The following is a 19,713-nucleotide window of genomic DNA, read 5'->3' as shown; positions in this document are numbered from 1 at the left end:
GGCCTCATAATTCTAAGGCCTGGAACTTTTGGCTGTATTTCCCAATCATTCCCTAAAACTTTTATCATAATCATAAAAGCTTTCATCAACATCAGTATCATAAATCTGCATGCAAAAATAAATGAAAAATGTTTTTCAAATCATTTTCCAATAATGTCACATTTTCTTTCCAGTACTCAGAATATTCAAATATTTTATTTCAATGCTCTGAAGCTCATAAATTATACATTGATCAAAATCCATGACGAATAATAAGCATTAAATACAAAGATCAAATGGACTATAATTTTTTTTAAACTGGTCTGTAGCTACAATCATGTATTAATTAAAATATCACTATTTGTTTAATTTATGTCATATAAAAAACAACAAACAAGAATTTAAATTTGAGTTAAATTCTTCCTATATTTAATTTAAATAATTAAAAGAATGTAAATATTAACATGTATTTTTTGGTAGTTCTTTAATTCACTTCAAATCTTAACTTCACTTTCAAGACTATATTTTCTCTAGCTGCTATTTTATAATCTTAACTTTACCTTTTACTATACTTTTTCAATGTCTTGAATAATTTAACCATTTTGCTTTCAATGGAATATATTTACTACTATTTTCATGCATGGAATTTTTCCCCCGTGATTTTAAGCATATAGTAATAATTTTGTAGATGAGCTCTATTAATTGTAATAAATGTAGGATACATAGGACAAAGATACCAATTATTTTTTAGTCATTGTTGAGATGATCGTTGATGTTGCTGGCATACAGATCAAATGCATAGTAGAAGGAAAAATTTAGAGATGTTAGCATAGATAAGAACACATACTTTATTTTCATAACAGAATAGGCCTTAACACGCATACACAGATTTACACAGCATCATTTATGGGTGCAAGATGCATGCCAAAATTTTGAACAGTTTACACCTTCTTACATAAAAGACAAAGTGAAGCAGCAAAGCGATACATCTTAGCAGCAGCAAAACGAAGTCAAAAAAGAGCTGTGCAGTAGTAGGAGTAGTACTTATAAACTTTTATTTCTTTGTTTAAATTCTTCATCTGTAACTGAATCTGAGCTGTCACAATGCAAGAAGATTATGTAAATAAGCATGAAATGGAAACAGCCAGTCCAAAAAAATTATAACTTAGAACAGAAAGAGAAGACAGACAAATTAAAATGAGGAATTAAAAGGAATAATGAAAAAAATTAAAGTTAATAATTTTCAGTTAGCTTATATATATAGTATTCCTTTTACATACATTCATAGTTTTAAACTCATAATTTATATTCATAATCATTTTTAATTTCACTTTATATTCACCATGAAACACAATAACTTTTTTTTTTTTTTTTTTTTTTTTTTTTTTGGTGTGTGTGTGAGTCAACGAAACGATTGTGATAAACTTTGTAAAATAAATGGATACAAAAATTTTTATTCCTGAAAAAATTTATTTCATTTTTAATTCATACTATTAAAGTTTTAATTACTTGATCTAAAGCAGTTATGAAGAAATGAAAAATTATAAAAATATAAAAATATGAATTCAAATTCAAAATTAAAAACATTATTGATAAATCAATTGAAAATGAACATATACACATACTGGGCATTAAAATGCCCCATTATATATTTAGTCTTATTTAAGCACTAGATAATGCTATGTCCTATTAATAATCTACAACTTTCATATTTGCAGTATATCAACTAAAAGGAATGGTAATAAATATGATAAATGAAAAAATTTTGAGATTCATGTATTTTAAGTCTAACAGAAACTAGAAATCTTATTACAAAACATAAATCAGCAAAAAAATTAAAAATTCTTTATAAATTGTCAGCATCACAGATTATTTACACCATACACATAGTTACTTATCCAATAACAGTTCTATAGCAGTTATTTATTATCAACAGACCTAATTACATTAAATTTAATATTTTGCACTATTTTATACACTTGTATTTCAAATTAAATTATGCAATACGAAGTTTAAAAGAATTTCCTAAAAGTATTTAATAGTTTTCTATTTCAATTAAAATTTAAATAAAAAAAGCTGAGTATTTAAAAAGTAAAATATAAAAGTGTAATATGTTACCTTCATCATTTAAAAAAAACTATGAGAGTAAATTTAACAACAGATGATTCTCAAATCAAAATTATGAGGTCTACTAGATTATGGAAATCATATAATATGAGATTCTAATTATAAAAATGCATTTACAGTAACATAAAAATGTCCATTCTACATTTAATACACAATAAAAGAACAATTAAAAGACTCATTATTTAAAACTTTATGAACATAAGAACTTGAATAACAGGCATATAAAAATAAGCACTTACTTGAGTACTATGTGTTATCTAGCTTGATAAAATTTGTATTGGCTCAGAAATATAAAAACAATACCTATATATTTTTCCTTTAAAATTTTTCTAATAAAAATTAATAGAAGTCATATACATTTGAAATTCAACATACTTTTGGCACTACTTTCATATCACACTACTAACAACTAGGGGAAAATATATGCTATTTTTAATCAAAAATGAAAAAGAAATGCAATTTAAAGTTCAGGAAGGTCGGACAATTCCCTTCTTGCAGAAAAGTAATAATTCCCTCAGGTTAAAAACTTATACTAACAAAAAAAAAGAAAAAGATACATTTCAAATAACAAGTCTTCTAAACATAAAAACTTCAATACTTCTGAAGTATAAAAATAGCTTTTTTTATTTTTTTAAATATTATGCTGAACTATTTCTAAATTTAAAAATATATATTATTATTTTGCACAACAGTATTCAGTAATCATTTTATTACATTGTTCAAGAATAAATGTAGAATTAGGAAAAGTGAAAAATGAATGCAGTCATTGTAATACAACAATTATTATCAGGTAGTTGCATTATGTAGCATTTTAGAAAAATCTGTCTAATGTCCAATAACAGAAGCCAGAAGTGCCATACGCACAAACATTCCATATCTTGCTTGCCTGAAATATACTGCACGTGGATCACTATCAAAATCAGTGCTATAAAAGAAATACAGAACATTATTGTTTAATAACAGCTATTACTTTTTAATACCACAAAATCACAGTTGTGAATTTTTATTACTTGGGCAAAATTCACTAGTTGTACATTTCCAAATATGATGAATATTTAGTAAAATAATTATCCATGGCCATTAAAAATTTTGATCTTCTGTGAAGATAATTGCTTTAGAGACAACAGCAACTTGTAACTGTAACTATTGGTTTGATGCAATAAAAATTTTTAATTCAATAAATATAGGTATATTTTTAGAAACTATATTCCTAATTTTTTTAATTAAACAATAATTTCAAATTTTGTTAAAACTCCATATTTTATTTTATTTCTTATTATTATTCTCATATGAAGGATTGAATATACACTCTTAGACAAAAAAAAATGATGCATCACAACGCACCAAGAAGATATAAAGCAAATTGGACACAAATTGATGTGGTACATGTTTTGATGGAAAATGCAAAATTTTACATTTTGGCTGCCAATGAATGAACAGTTGTCGCTACAGCGCATCTAGTCTGCGCAACTGGCAGGATATTGAAGAGGAGAAATTACGATTCCAAGTCATAAATTCTTCACGAATTTCATTCTGTGTACTCTGGTAGACAGTAACTATGCCTCGCATACAGCTGCGCGAACGATATGCGCAGATGTCAGAATTTGAGAGAGGTCGTATAGTTGGGCTCAAAGAAGCTGGTTGGTCTAACCGGCAAATAGCTCGACATTTGAGCAGGAGCAATGCCACTATTAGACGACGTTGGCAGGAATGGGTGAACCATGGCCGCATAGCGTCAAGAAGGAAGCGGTAGGCGTAGAGAAACAACAGAATCGTCAGAGTGGCACTCACAGCCCCAGATGCATCATTATCATAAATTGTACATGCAACTAGTACTTCAGTGACCACAAGGACCATTCATAGATGGCTCACAGAAAGGGAGCTGAGGTCACGTCGCCCCTTGTGCCGACTACCATTGACCTCTGTAAGACATCAAGCCTGTTTTCAGTGGTGTCGGGCTCATTCGCACTGGAATGTCACTGACTGGAGTAGAATAGTCTTCAGTGATGAGTCCCGCTTTGAACTGAGCCCCAATGACCAGCGAAGGCAAGTCTCGAGACACCCCGGACAGCGGTGTGATACCAACCTGACTGTCTTCCGGCAGACAGGCCGACAACCAGGAGTGAAGGTCTGGGGTGCCATTTCATTTCATAGTAGGAGCCTTTTGGTTGTCGTCCGTCAAACCTTACAGTACAGCGGTACGTCGACGAAGTTCTAAGGCCCGTTGTGTTGCCCTTCATGTCAGGCCACCCTGGGATTACATTTTAGCAAGATAATGCCCACCCCCACACTGCACATGTTTCTACTGCTTGCCTTAGTGCTTGCCGAGCATTATCTTAGCCAGTAAGGTAGCCGGATCTCTCTCTCCTATTGAGCATTATGGGAAGGGCACTCCAACTAGCTCGGGATGTTGATGATCTAACACGCCAGTTGGACAGAATTTGGCACTATATCCCACAGGAGGACATCCGCAATCTCTATCAATCGATGCCAAGCTGAATAACTGCTTGCATAAGGGCCAGAGGTGGACAAACACATTACTGACCTTTTTCACTTTGTGAAGCTCTATCACTTCAATAAATCATCCAATTTTTCTCAAACGGTAATCATTTGTTTTTCTGTACAAGTACATCACTTCTACCAATTTTCGTCCCATTCAGATAACTCCTTCTTGGTGAGTCTTTCCCCCCCCCATCTAAGAGTGTATTTCAAAGATTCAAGAATCTTTTAAGATCAGACTCACCTCTGCACATAATAAAACATTTAAAGTGTACTTTTAAACAAAACAAAGTCAATAAACCATCTAATAAAGATAATCACCATCATAAAATAAGGATATTTTTTTCAGAAATATGTAAAAAACTGTTTTCTATAAGCAAAAATAAAAATAAATAAATAAATAAATAAAAACACCACAAAAAAATCTTAAATGTTTCAAATCTTAACTTACATTCAAAGGAGCATTTTTTTTAACGTTTTTGTGTGTTACCTTTATTTATTAAATGTCATGTTCTTTGCACTTAAACCATAAAATTTAGTTCAATAGCAATGTCGCAAAATAACTTTAAAATGAGCATATCTTTAGAATTTCTGATACACAGTTCGACATGCTAGAGATAAAAAGGTTCCCCCTCCCATACAGTGTTGCCATTGCTCGCTTTTAAATCACTGAGTTTGTTACTCAAAAATTCGTTCAAGTTTTACAAACTACGAAATCGATAATAAAACAAATTCCAAATTTCAAATTTGGGATTTCAGATGCCCATATTCACATTAGGATTATGCCATTCAAAATCAGTTGGCTCTAGATACAGTTGTTTTATTACAATGCGAGAAATATACATACATTTATGCAGATTTTTCATTATTTAATTTCTTCAAATATAATGCAGGACTCTAACATTTTGTGGCAACAGTTTGAAAAGTGAACCGACATTTATAGGAGCGAAATGCAAAATGAAAGTAATAGTCCTTCGGGGCTCAAATCCCTTTGGACTAAAAAGTTTCATTTATACAGTACTTAGGAATATTTTCCATTGATACAAAATTTCAGACTTTTTGTGCTTAAGAATAAATGTGTTTGATAATCTTAGTCAGAGCAAAGAGTAATCAAATGCATTTTATATATCAGTCTTAATCAAGTTTATTTTATTTATTAGTTTTACTGTTTGTACACTGCTCAAAAAAAAAAAAAAAAAAAAAAAAAAGGCAGTGGGAAGTGCTATGTTTCCTGTTCTACTGGGCCGATTAATAAAATTATATACTTTTTCTACTTTTGAAAATTTTATTCTGTTTCTCGAAAAGCAAGCGAGGAACTTGCAAGATGTACACTGCGGGATGGGATGAGACAGTTCTATATCTCCCGTTCTACTGGGCCGATTAAAAAAATTCAAATTGTGTTTTTGATGTCTTGAAAGCGTGACTTAGGATATATATATATTAGATTTATATATAGCACTATTCTAACATAGGTATTTTGACACAAAATCGGACTTTTTGTGAAATAACATACCAATTTTTTGCCATATTTCGATTCTACGACTCAAATTATGCCAGAATGCCAAGATTTGCATACGAGTAGTTTTTAAAATGTTAGCTCTCAAAATTTTAGCTCCTCAATGTTAGTTGAATTTGGCAAATATTTATTAATATTTCTTTTTTTATTAAACTTTTTTGATTTTTTCTCTCACATTTCGAAATTTAGGTTCATTCCAAATAAAATTTACCCATTTTTTGTGTTTTATTTTTTAAATTTCTATTTTTAAATAATTTTTATAAATTTTTCGAAAAAAATTTTGAATTATAACCTATAAAATTTTTACCATCATCTTAAAGTAGGTATATTTTTAAGCATATCTGCAAAAAATTAGACTTTTTTATTCAAAATTTTCTAAGATATACACAAATGTACATATTTTCGCGTTTTAAAATTTGGCATCTTTTTTTTTTGAGCGATAATAATGCCAAATGTGGTTTATGGATTTTTGTTACAGTGAATTGCCACAGCTATTTTTAACCTTAAATTTCAAATAAAATTTTATGGAGAATTAATTATAGATGAATTTTTTTTCCTCAATGATGCGTAATCAATATTTATTAATACTATATGAAAAGCTATTTTTTTAAGTTATAGATGATATTATTCAAATTTTTAACTATTTTTTTATAAATTTCTCTCTTTCTTCCTTTTTTTTAAAAAAGTTTTGTAAGAGTAAATTTTTATCTTTGGCATTTTATCATCTGCTAGGTTACTTCGTTTAAATAGAATTATCTAAAACTGAGAACTTTCGTTTTATGTTTATTTGAATTTTATGAAAATATTTTATGACATTAACTGCGTAATTTATTTCTAAACAAGCTGTTGCTTATAAAGTGGCTGAAAGAGCGGCTGATATTATCATTCATATTTTTAAAGTACAGTATATTTTTATAGAAACATAAGATTTAGAATAATCCTTTTTATAAAAGTCACATTATGATATAAACACACAACTCTCTAGAGACCGAATTAATGGAAGTTCAATGGTTATGTAGAAATGATCTGCAGCTGCTTATTGGCTGGATAAGTCAGCAGGTTCTGTGGACAAGTAAGAATAATTACATAAACGACACTCAATATTCTGGATTCAATTAACAACGAGGGTACGATGTTTATTAAATGAATTTAAAAAGTTTTTAAACATAAAAAAATCACTCATTTTTTATCCTAAAATGTATTTTTATGCGTAGCATATTTTCATTATATCCTTAAAATTCTAATTTAGAATGTAATTGTCAAGAAGTGAATTCTAATCATCAGTAATTATTACGGTTATTAATAAATCCTTCTTATAAAGTAATTGCAAATATTTCAAAAAACTTTCTGTCTGAATGCAAATATTTTTCTATGCAAATATTTCTAATTTTATATTAATCAAGATTGCACATGATATTATTTATTTACACTTCAATTCTTACCGTCAGCTCTAGTAGAAATTACAAATCAATTATATTTAATTAAGGAATGACCATCTAAGTTTAGAAACATCATACCGTAACAGCAATTCAATTATTGGCGCCGTATCTTTCATGTTACTCCTGATTGGCAAGCTACATGAATTTAATGAGTATTTGGGTTTTTCTAATAACTTAACTTGGAAATCGTGCTTAAACTAGGTTAGTTGGTTATTTGAACATAGAAAAGAACATGAGAGCTATTTGGTTAAGATGCTTTCATAGAGAACCTTTGTAAAAAGAACCTAAAAAACTACAAAAATTAAACATGCAGCCTGGGTTAGACTTCGCAACAAACAATTAGTATTTAACAATCTTTGGAATATGAGCTAAAGAAGGAACGTTCTCAGAATATTAAAGAAGTGTTTAAATCCAGTGATATTAGGTTTGTCTTACAAGCTCAGGATCAAAACGATTCTGCAATTGCCTGAATAGGTGACTTGCAAATAAATGGCTGTGAATTAAGCAGATGACTTTTAATCTTAAGTTATTCAATCAGAAAATGTGTTCCAAATGTTTTGTATTGCATGTCAATGCATTTTTTCATTATTCAATAAGCAATCGGTGAACCGCTTGTTTTCCGAAAATAAGTATGTGTACTCAACCGTCCTGCATGTTCTTCAAATTTGTCTTCTTGTGATTTTTTTTCTTTTCCAAAAACTAAAGTTGCCTCTCAAAGGAAAGTTTTTTGACATTGAAGAGACAAAAGGAGTATGACATCTACTTTTAGAGGCATGTCAAAAACAGATCTCTACAAGCCTTCTCTTCCATTACATGTTGTGCTGCATCAGCGTAAATTCTATAATCTATTTTTATTACACTCTGATTACTTTATTAACATACAGTGAATATATACTAAACCTTTTACTTCAGCTTCAGTAATTCGGAATTTTTGACGGAATTGTTGTCGGAACTAGGGCTTAAAAGATAAGTCAAATTGAATATTTCGATAATCTAATAAATTAAAGGTCGAAGTTTCAATATTTTATTTTCACAGGGAGGGGAAATTTTTTTTAGTTTTGGTCCATTATCCTAAGTGTATTTGCTTTGATTCTTTATTTTTTCCATAAAAGCGAAAATCGTACCCATGGTATACATATAACGCATAGCTTCAAATTAAAATTTAATAATATACAGGGTGATCATAATTAAAGTTCCACTTTGAAATGGTCATAATAGGAAAATTACTGGATCAAATATTATCAAACTTGGTAACCGTGTAAAGGAGATCATGGAAATTTAGTTTTCGCAAAAAAAAAAGAAAGTTCAAAACCTCACCACCAGGGGGGGATGGCGCTGTATGCGATATTGTTAAATGAAATATGGGTCAGAACCTAACTTAACCTTTTGTTACACAGGTTTAATATGCTGTATACCCTTAAGAAACTTTGAAGTAAGCAAATTACCATTTAAAGGCATTAAAATCGATAAAAGTTGAGTGCGCCATTCGTGTAAGGGAGAAATTCGTCCGCAAAAACCACGAATTAGCGATTAGAAAATGCAAAATCGCAAATCACTTGCACAAGTGCGTACAATCTGGAAATAGTTTTCTTACAGATCACTAATTTCTAATTTTTAATGCCTGAATTCGGCCCTAAAACATGAAGATACCGATTCAAAACACTTTTAATCGATTCGTGCCAAAGAAATCCCTCATTATCCACCTAGTTCCATTTCATTCTCCTACTGCATTCGATTGCATAGCAGTCATTCCACACCGTTTTGTGTGGAATAACAGCTAGTTTCATAATTGAACCATTTTTCTCTGAAGAGCAGTCAACAGCTGGATTACTGTGATTGCAGTTCGCTTCGAGTCAATGTTAAAATGTTTCGTGATACATGAACTGCAGTAACGTAGCATTTTAGATACTACGATTTTTATGCAGGGCTGGGCCCCACCTCACATGTGTCGCACAGTTACTTAGGCAACATTTCCCGAATGAACGTCTTATAGGCTGACACTTATCCACTTCCCATCAGACCTCAACCTCTGTGACTTTTGGCTATGGGGTTATCTCAAAAGCTCTGTTTATGGTGATAATCTAAACAATTTGGCAGAAATGAAAAATGTGACACACCGACATGTCCATAGCATTCCTCCTGATATGCTAAGAGCTGCTGTTGAGAATGCAGTAACAGGATTTAACTTGCTTTCGGAAAATGCTGGAGGCTACATTGAACATGCTTTGTAACGTGTTTCGGAAACGATTAAACACATTTTAAACCAATGTTTTCATGTCCTATTTCATTTAACAATATCGCATACAGTGCCATTTTTACCCTGGTGGTGAGTTTTTGAACTCTTTTTTTTCCGGCAGAAAATAAATTCCCATAACCTCCTTTACACAATTCCCAAGTTTGATAATATTTGGTCCGGTAATTTTCCTTTTATGACCATTTTAAAGTAGAACTTTAATTATAACCACCATGTAAATTAAACTTTAATTTGACGGTTTGGTTCAAGTCCCAGCTTTAAAATATACATATACATTAATCCTCTTAGAAAGAATGTTTTAAGAAGCTAATTTTTCTCTCGCATTATAGATTGTATAAAAAAAACATGACCTTTAATATGATTTAGATTGTTTCAGCCGATATAAGAATCGGGTTTCTCGGTGGTACAGAATAAACACTGCTGGACTGTTTTACTTCTTTGTCATTCAGCAAAAAATCTTTTAATTAAAATATTTATCCTTTGGACTTTGCTCTATACTTTTTTTATAATTAAAATGTCTAGAAAATGAAAAGTTGTCTTCAACTGAAACGCAGTTGATGCAATTCATATGTTAAAAAAATTGAGAAGAATGCAAAATTTATGGAAGTCTAGCAATCGAAAAATCTTAATATTTCTTGTGTGAGCACTGAAAATAACTGTAGAAGGAAAGAAGAAAATTAGGGAGAAAAGTAAGCAAAAATTTGAAGGAAAATTTGGCTGTCAAACATACCAAGGTGTTTCAAAAAGTTGGAATGCTTTTAAATATACTTTCAGAATACTTTTAAGAATTTAGGTGTTTAAACAAAAAACACTTGGACGTGTACACCAGTAAATACCATCAATTCAGCTTGTGTTAACAGAAAAGACAAAAACGATATCGTTGCAGATTAAAGTGAAGAGCAACTGGTTTTAGACTATATGGTTCGGTTTTAGACTGGTAGTTCGGTCCAAGGTTCAAATCCCGCTACCGGGCTGGCTGCATGGCCATTTTGGTTGATTTCCCCATGTGTAATGTGTATAACGAACCAGTTTCCCATAGAAAGTCCTCCACGAAGGCATCCCTCTCCTTAGACAGATAGCTTTAGTGTGCTTTGCCATAATTAAATAAACCAAAACCTCTTGATGAAACCAGCCTTTCCTTTCGTCTAATACCTTCAAAATGCTAACCTCTAAAGATTGATAAAGGCTCTGGCTTAAATACTGATGAAATGAATTGAATTGGTTTATTAAGTTACGCAAAGCAGGACTATCTGCCTAAAAGGGAGGATGCCTTCATGAAGAACTTTCTAAGGGAAACCAGCTGGCATACACGTTACACATGAGGAAATCCACGAAAACGCCCATGCAACCAGCCCATTTACCGGAAGGCGATAACTTTATTTAAAATGATTGTCAGAAATACCAAGATGTTTCGAAAAGTTGGATGCTTTTTAATATACTTGCAGAATGCCTGAAGAAAAAGGGCAAGAATAAAGCAGAATGCCTGAAGAAAAACTGTTTAAAGCAGTGTATGCAAGTCATCTTAAGTTAAAATGTCGGTTATACATCTCTCTTATTTATATATCTTTTCTGAATAGAACACTAAAAGGCATGTTAACTGTGCTTTACTGTATTTTCTCTTTTAATATATGCAGTTTTTAAATGCTTCGTAGTCTGGGTCACAAAGTGTTCTTCCGAAAGACAAATAATAATAATAAATTCCAAATAAATAACATAATAAATTCCAAATAAATAAAATCAAATTCTGGAAAATTTATATTAATAAATATATTTAAAATGCTCAGTTCGAATGAATAAATGGAAAATTTTAAAATAATTATCTGAAGAGACAATGCAACACTAACAACTAAAATAAAAGTCTAAACATTTAAAAATTACCTAAAATAGTAACTATGACTAAAAATATAGTATAAAGAAAACTATTTGAAAAAAAAATGATGCACCTTTGATTTAAACTACGCAGTTTGAATGAGTAAATAGACAATTTTAAAACAGTTATTTGAAAGAAACTATGCAATGTAAACAATTAAAATGAAATTCGAAAAAGAAAAAATTGCTTAAAATTAATAACAATTATAATTAAAAATATAATATAAAGAACATTATTTGAAAGAAGGAACGATTGAGTCTTCTCATGCACTATGTAAAAATGGAAATGAAAATAGGTTGCCACATATTAAGAAGTTCGCCAAGTGAACTAATTTTGATGCAAACTGAATAAAAAGCACCAACTTTAAATTGATGAATTTCTCCATAAATTTCACACCAAATTTTACAAAATTCAATATTTAGGCATAATTTGAGTCATAGAAACGAAATATGTAAAAAAATTGGTATGTTATTTCAGAAAAAGTCCGATTTTATGTCAAAATACCTATGTTAGAATAGTGCTATATATAAATCTAATATATATCCTAAATCACGCTTTCGAGACATGAAGAATGCAATTTGAATTTCGTGAATTGGCCCAGTAGAATGGGAGAAAGTTCCCCCCCTTTTTTGGGGGGGAGCAGTGTACATGCTCTCAGAAATACTAGTCACTTTTAGATATAGTGTATGGTATTTTTTATATTATTTTCAAGCAGACTTGACTGTTAATAAGACTATTTCTTTAAGAAAGAATGCAAATGTGAAGAAACGGTCGTTTTTTAATCAAGTAAAAGTAATACGATACATTAGAATTCAAATACAGTCAATATATAATTTTGTATTCAAAAACTATTTTAAATTCTCCTCCTTCTTGATTATTACATATAAAGCTATTAATATATGCAGAATTTCCTTTATCACACAAAATTACATCTTTATCCTGATCTTGCTTTTCATATAAAACCTTTCTAATCTGTCAAAGAGAGCATTAAAGTAAATGGTAACATTTTGTAAGAATTACCTAATTTCATCAACACGAGGAAGAGGATGCATGACAATCATTTTCTTCTTGGCATTTGTCATCAATACGGGAGTAATCACAAAATGTCCACATGCCTAAAACATAATTTATAAATCAATAATATAACATAAATGAACTGGCACATGATTACTTAAATGAAAGTTACGAATCCTAACTTACTTTTTTATATTCCTCTTCATTCTGAAACCTTTCCCTTTGAATTCTAGTCATATATAATACATCTGTTTGAGGTAAAATTTCTTCTAGGCTGGAAAACTCCTCCTAAAAGATTAAATATTAACACAATGTATGAATACCGTTTTTGATCTAAAGGTTATGCATTATATATTTATTCACATATGTATTTGTACAGAAGCCAGAAAATAATCAAAATAAATACAAAGCACAAAACTTGCTCATTTTGCTTTTATATTAATATAATCTAGAATATGTATTAAAATTAGTGAAATAATCATAGGTCTTTAACTTTTATAATAAATTTTACTTAAACCAGGAGCATCTGATCTGCATTCCATATGATATAAACAAAACAAACAAAGGGAAAAAAAAACTGAAAAGTGATGTTGGAGAAATGTTAAGAAATGGTGAAAGTAAGAAATAATTAGATGATTTTGGGTAGATATTGACTATTTTCTTAAATGAAATGGGCAATTCTCATTAAAGACTAAAAACAACTAATCAGTGATATTTCAAAGAATATAACATCATTTGAAACTAAATTGCAATTGCATCAATTTCACATTCACAGCATTAAATGAAATTATTCTGGAATTTCATCTCCACAAAGTTATGCAAACAATGAAAAAATTTTTCAGCTCAGATTGCCATTATTTGTGAATAAACTTCAGGATTTAAAAAATCATCACTTACATATTTGTTACTCCTTTCTCAACTGATAACAGAATTTACTTGCAGATTTGCAAATGAATATTCAAAGTTGAAATCAGATACACAACATAAAAAAAAAAATTTAGATGGATTTTCATACATTGCTCTTAAGAAAAATTTCAAAATTTCATGAATATTCGAATATACCTAAAATTACATGATAGGTATGACCAAGGAAAAGGGCATAAATCATGGTCTAGCTCTACATATAAATACACATGAATTTTAGTTAAATGAAAGACTAAAAAACATACTTGTTTAGACAAAAGCATATAACAAAAACTGTGGTTTTGTTATATGCCAATACAAAATACTATTAAATAAATGTGCTATGTGAATTGGAGTTATTTTTCAAGCTGATGTTATAAAGAAATTTTACAAATTTATATTTGTAAAATTTCATTATACGACATTTAGAGACTTGATGACTTTTTTTGACCACATAAAATTCTTCTTTGCAAGCTAATGATTTATTTTATCCCTTGCTTTTATGTATAATGTGTTTCTCACTTAAGTCTATGTTTTTAAAAATATGTAATCTTTTTTAAACTGAATAGAGACCTACTATTATGAATGCAATTATCATACACTCTTCTAATGGATCAGAACCAGAGGAGTTACATTCTTCAGCATTGATTTGTTCGTAAGTAGTTCTTCAGTAGTGATTTGTTCATTCTGCATCTGTATAAGCCTATAAAAATATTACGTTTTTCCTGAGCCAGATATATGAGAAAACAGTTCTGCCTTTCATCACAATCTGAACTACGGAACTTCTGATTGCTAGACATACACACTACTAATTACACTTTATAAGTATATATTGGGAAAAGTTTTAATTCCTCATAAGTTCATATATTGCTAGTTTTTATTACATGAGCCCTTGCTGACATCATCACTCAGATGGACATGCTACTAGTCACACTTAATAAGTACATGCAGGGAAAGGTGATAATGCCTTATAAGGTCACAAATTGCTATACAAGTCCTAGATGGCATCATTGCTATAAGCATCCAATTCTAACTGCTCGCCAAGTTTGACAATTTCTTCTAGTGTTACATGAGTAACTTGATAAGTTCTGGCAATGTTTTCATCTCGCTTTTGAAAAAGAGTAGAGGCAATGTTTTCATCTCGTTTTTAAAAAAGAGTAGATAGATTTTTTTCCAAATATCATTCAAAGATTTTTTCTTTCTTTCCAAGATTCTCCACTGATTCTTGGTGGGGGAGGGGGAATGCAAAGGGGAAAATAAGGAGCTGCTAACTTTATGTTTTCCTAATACCTGCTAGCATAAGTCAGTGTATTACAGCATTCCCCATCTATAATACCATTTTTTAAGAGCATGCATATTAGTATGAAACCTTCTTCTGTATAAAATACACAAAAAAAAAAAGAAAAAATGTCATACAAACATTGTTAATATACACTTTACATTCATTACTATATCTATCAAAATAGACACATACGTACTGATATTCAAATATTCAGACACAATATTCACATTAAAAATATATTTATTTTTAATGCATGTAGTCTCAAATAAAACATAAAAATAATTTTATCAGTTGAAATAAGAACAGCAAAAGTTTTATTGTGGTCATTAATAAATAGTTAATTCTATAATACAGACCTCGAGACATCTTTATTGGGCTATGAGGCTCAGAAGCTGAAAAATTATAGGTGTATATCTCGAAAGGAGATTGTTGTTCAAGATTAATACATTATAATTTGTGGCCTTGATCATAAATATTTATGTATTATTCTCAGTACACTAGCATGCAAGTTAATTATTTCCAACACAGTATTCTCAAATTAGAATAAGCTCATCTGGCACATTCTAAGTAGCTGCAAAAATCTACATTCTAAGTAGCTGCAAAAAATAAGAAGCCTCATTCATTAAAACAAAAACAGAAATTTGATTGAACACAGTACCATGCTGTGCTAACATTTTCAGTAAGCATTTAATTCAAGACAATATATCTAAAGATTTAAGTGCAGACGTAGTATTTTTCTGAACTATTACTCAGAATTAAATGCAAAACTTATATCACCCTACTGTATTCATGCAAAATAAATTTTATTTAATGATATCTCAAAAGCAAACACTTTCCTCTGTGGCGTGGGAGGGAAAAAAATCTTTTCCATTTACTATACAAAAACTCAGATTTATAACACATGTATTTAATATTTCAATATACACTTTGCTGGAAAAAAAATGCACCCAGAAAAAATTGAGCCACAATTATGAAAATCGTAACAGTATAAAGTATACATTTGAGTAGATACATAAATGATCAAAAACTGGGGCGAAAAAAAGCATTTAGTTTACGAATAGCAGTACAAAGAATGTGAAAATCAGTAGGTGGTAAAGTCACCCTGACAGCTATACAAGCTGATATCCAGCTGGGCATGGAGTCTATTAAGTTGCCAACATCTCTCTGTGGTAGCTTGTGCCACTAATGTACATGGCTGAATTTGCCTGTCCAATATGTCACAAACATGTTCGATAGGTGACAGTTCTGGAGACCTGACAGGCAAGTTAACGACATTAACATGCTGAAGGCATTGTTGGAAAAGTCGTGCTATACGTAGCTGAACATTATCCTGCTGGAAAACAGAACCTGGACAACCTGCTAGCATAGGTAATATAATTGGCTGCAAAATGTCATCAATTTATCTGTGAGCAGTCAAAACTACTTTGCGCCATAACTAATGTCTCAGCTTTTGCTCCCCAGACTGTCTCATCCTGTGTTCTGGCTGTATGCCGCTAGGTAACAAATGGTACATTGGACTGCTTGCCTCTCAGGCACGTAAGCAGTAATCAACAGCATTGAGAGAAAAGCGTGATTTGTCGCTGAAGATCCCATTTCATCAATCGGACACTGTCAAGTCTCAGTGAGAGCAATCATACAAGACAACACTGCTTATAGTGGAGTGTAAATAGCAAGCATTTTAATAGATTAAGGGATTTGAGCTTAGCATCACCTACTCTTCTGAAAATCCTATTCCTGGATATCCCAAGATCCCTGCAAGTTGCCAAATTGCGTTGAATCGATGATAGCCTAACTGTTTGTGTGGATGCAGCAGCTCTTCTAATTGCACAATCATCTTGTGTATTGGTGGCCGGGAATGTCCTGAACCACTATGGTGGCTGGCTATGCTTTTGTCAAGCCACCCCTTTCAACAATGGACAATGACCATATCATTTCAACCACTATGCTGGCTGATCTGCCTGTTCAACCAACCAGCCTCTTTTAACCCTATGATGTGACACTTCTCAAGTCTGACAACTGTTCATAATGTGGTTAAGTAGTCTTAAAGGCATCTTTAATTACAATGTCATGTATCGAAGCCATCAGCATGGCTGCAAATGCTCATCACTTACTGCACCTGCCTTTTTATATTTTACCAGCTGCGCACTTCAGACGTGCATAGTATCTGGTATCGGTGCAACAAGTTTAATTGTTTAAGAACTCACCAAACCACATTTGTATGTTTCGTAGTCGTGGCTCAGTTTTTTTAGGCAGGCTTTTTTTTTTTTTTTTTTTTTTTTTTTTTTTTTTTTTTTAACAGAGTTTATATCAAAATTCAACTTCAAAATGATGCGAAAAAATTCAAACATTCAAAATGTATGTAATTGATAATCTCAATAAATAAACTGTATTCAAACCTAATGATAAAAGAATTCTCTCAGTTTTGCATTCTTTTGTGTATATATTACTGATAAACACTTTTAGAGGACAGAGAACAGTTTCATAAAATAAAGTAAATCCTAGAATTAATATTTGATTAAAATAACCTCAGAATTTTTTTATTTCAAATTAATTAAGAAACTTATATTAACAACAAATAAGGTAATTTCTTTTATTGTCAGTTTCAAATCAGTAATTGTTATAATGAAGTCTGATAAAAAAAATTCATAAATATTTAAACTAATTTGTAAAAACAAAATATTTTATGACTTTGTTTTCATTGTTAAAATTACAATGCAGCAATTTGCAAAAATTTATTATGCATTTTCACAGAATCATCCAAAGGCATTAAAAATTAAATATTTGATCACTTAACAATTTTCAAGTAACAGATACATTGCATACATTGCTAATTTTCAAGTAACAGATACACTGGTGAAGAATTCATATCATGATCATATCAAATGTTTTCCAAGAGCAAATCTTCATTTTGGTATTTTAGAATTTGATTAAAATTCTTCCCATTATGAACACTGTGGTTTATTTTAATGTTTTATGCATTTATTATATTACATAAAAAATAATTTTTAGCATAAAAAGTGGCATACTATTACAGAATCAGAAAACTCTTTCTGAAAACACAAAACTTTATTTAACACTAGAAGCGCCGTTGGGGGTCATTTTGACCTTTTTTTTTTCAATTTTCTGCGTCTTTTGAAGCTGATATTTTTTTACTTTTTCTAAAATGTTTCCAGGTATACTATGCCAATTTTTCATATTTCTATGTTAATTATTTAAATAAATAATCGCAGATATACCTAAAACAGCCAACTGGGATCATTTTGACCCTCATAAGAAAAACAACATATTTTTAAGCGAATGTTCGTTTTCGAATTCCCGATGCCACGTTTTCATTTTCTGCGCATTGGGAAACACGCAACTCTTACTGCGATGACTCAGGGGAGAAAAATAAAATCCAGAACGGAGCATATTCTCTCTCCATTGCAATGCCGAGAGAAAGAGGATTGAGTATACAAGAGTGCCTTGCCCTCCTTGAACAGATGATTTGTGGAACAGGAATTGGGGACCACCTGTATTCAAAGAAACAATGTCATGCAATAATGTGAAATAATGCGGTATCTCATTCGATGTCCGAAGCACCAGAGCTGATCGTCTCGCCACTAACAAATTTGCTCTCGCTTCTGAAACCTGGTAACAGCTAATGGAAAACTGTTATTTATGCTATAATCCTGGACCAGAAATAACCGTTAATAAACAATTGTTGCCTTGTAAATCAATATGTAGATTTATCCAGTACATGGCGAATAAACCGGACAAGTTTGGCATCAAATTCTGGCTAGCAACTGATGTAAAATCCAAATATGTTTTGAATGGTTATCCTTATCTGGGTAAGGATGAAGAATGACCAACTAATTTACAACTTGGGGAAAGTGTAGTTCTCAAATTACTGCAACCACATCTAAACTTTGGACTCAATGTCACAACTGACAATTTTTTTACTTCTGTGAAACTTGCAGATGAACTTTCTCAGAAAAAAACCACAATTGTCGGGACGATGCGTCTGAATAAGCGAGAATTACCCCTTATTGCTCGTGACACTTCTTCAGCACGATATTCATCTTTTGCACTGAAAAATGGAGACAAAACACTCACAATATATAGGTGCAAGAGCAAAAAGAATGTTGTGATTCTGAGCACAATGCACAGTAATGTGTTTGTTGACGACAGCATAAAGAAGAAACCGAACACTGTCACTTACTACAACAGTACAGAATGTGGCGTTGATGTCGCAGATCAGATGCTGAAGAAATATAGTACAAGTGGTGGAAGTCGCAGGTGGTCTGTACATGTTTTTTACAACGTCCTTGACATTGCTGCACTCAATGCTTGGATTATATTCAAAGAATCCTTGGGCACCTCTATTTCCCGTCGAGAATTTATTTTTGCACTCATGGAAGAACTACAAGTTGGTGCACTATGCAACAGATGCCCCCCCCCCGATTGCTCAAATACAGACACTTAAACGAAAGAAATGTGCATTTCAAAGTTGCAAGGGACAAAACAAGACTGTCGTCAGCTGTGAGGGATGCCAGAAACCAATTTGTGGTAAATGTGTTGCTGTCACTGTCAAGCGTTCATATTACATCACCTGCGGTTATGTACAGTCAAAAGTCGTTAATTTGGACACCCATAATCCGGAATGATCTATAATCCGGACCTCAAAGCTAAAAATTTTCTGCGCATGTGCCGTGTTGACACATGCGCATAGGCGTTTACACGTGCGCGTAAGACCTTTTACCACTGCGCATATGCGTGTGCGCAAGTGCAGAATACGTTTTCGCGTGCGCGTTTTATGTATAATCTAAAATTATCTATTTCAGTTAATGTTGA

The 19,713-nt window shown here is 31.3% G+C and overlaps 1 protein-coding gene across 3 annotated transcripts in view; it reads right to left on the bottom strand.

Annotated features, from left to right (window-relative positions):
- Positions 1 to 807: 807 nt before the first annotated feature.
- The window catches only part of r (carbamoyl-phosphate synthetase 2, aspartate transcarbamylase, and dihydroorotase rudimentary), a 165,928-nt gene continuing 147,022 nt past the window's right edge, over positions 808 to 19,713 (bottom strand). For all 3 annotated transcript variants that reach the window (XM_085817355.1, XM_085817353.1, XM_085817356.1), the window contains 3 exons: positions 12,885 to 12,986; positions 12,705 to 12,799; positions 808 to 3,031 (listed from right to left, as the gene is read on the bottom strand). In XM_085817355.1, coding sequence (XP_085673481.1) covers positions 2,932 to 3,031; positions 12,705 to 12,799; positions 12,885 to 12,986 — 297 coding nt within the window. In that variant the 3' untranslated portion in view covers positions 808 to 2,931. The remainder of the gene's footprint in view (positions 3,032 to 12,704; positions 12,800 to 12,884; positions 12,987 to 19,713) is intronic.

Source organism: Stegodyphus dumicola, chromosome 5, assembly GCF_044657685.1.
Source record: "Stegodyphus dumicola isolate Sdum_Otavi_A_Nest chromosome 5, ASM4465768v1".
Lineage (NCBI taxonomy): Eukaryota > Metazoa > Arthropoda > Arachnida > Araneae > Eresidae > Stegodyphus > Stegodyphus dumicola.
This window is presented reverse-complemented; position numbering and strand designations above follow the sequence as displayed.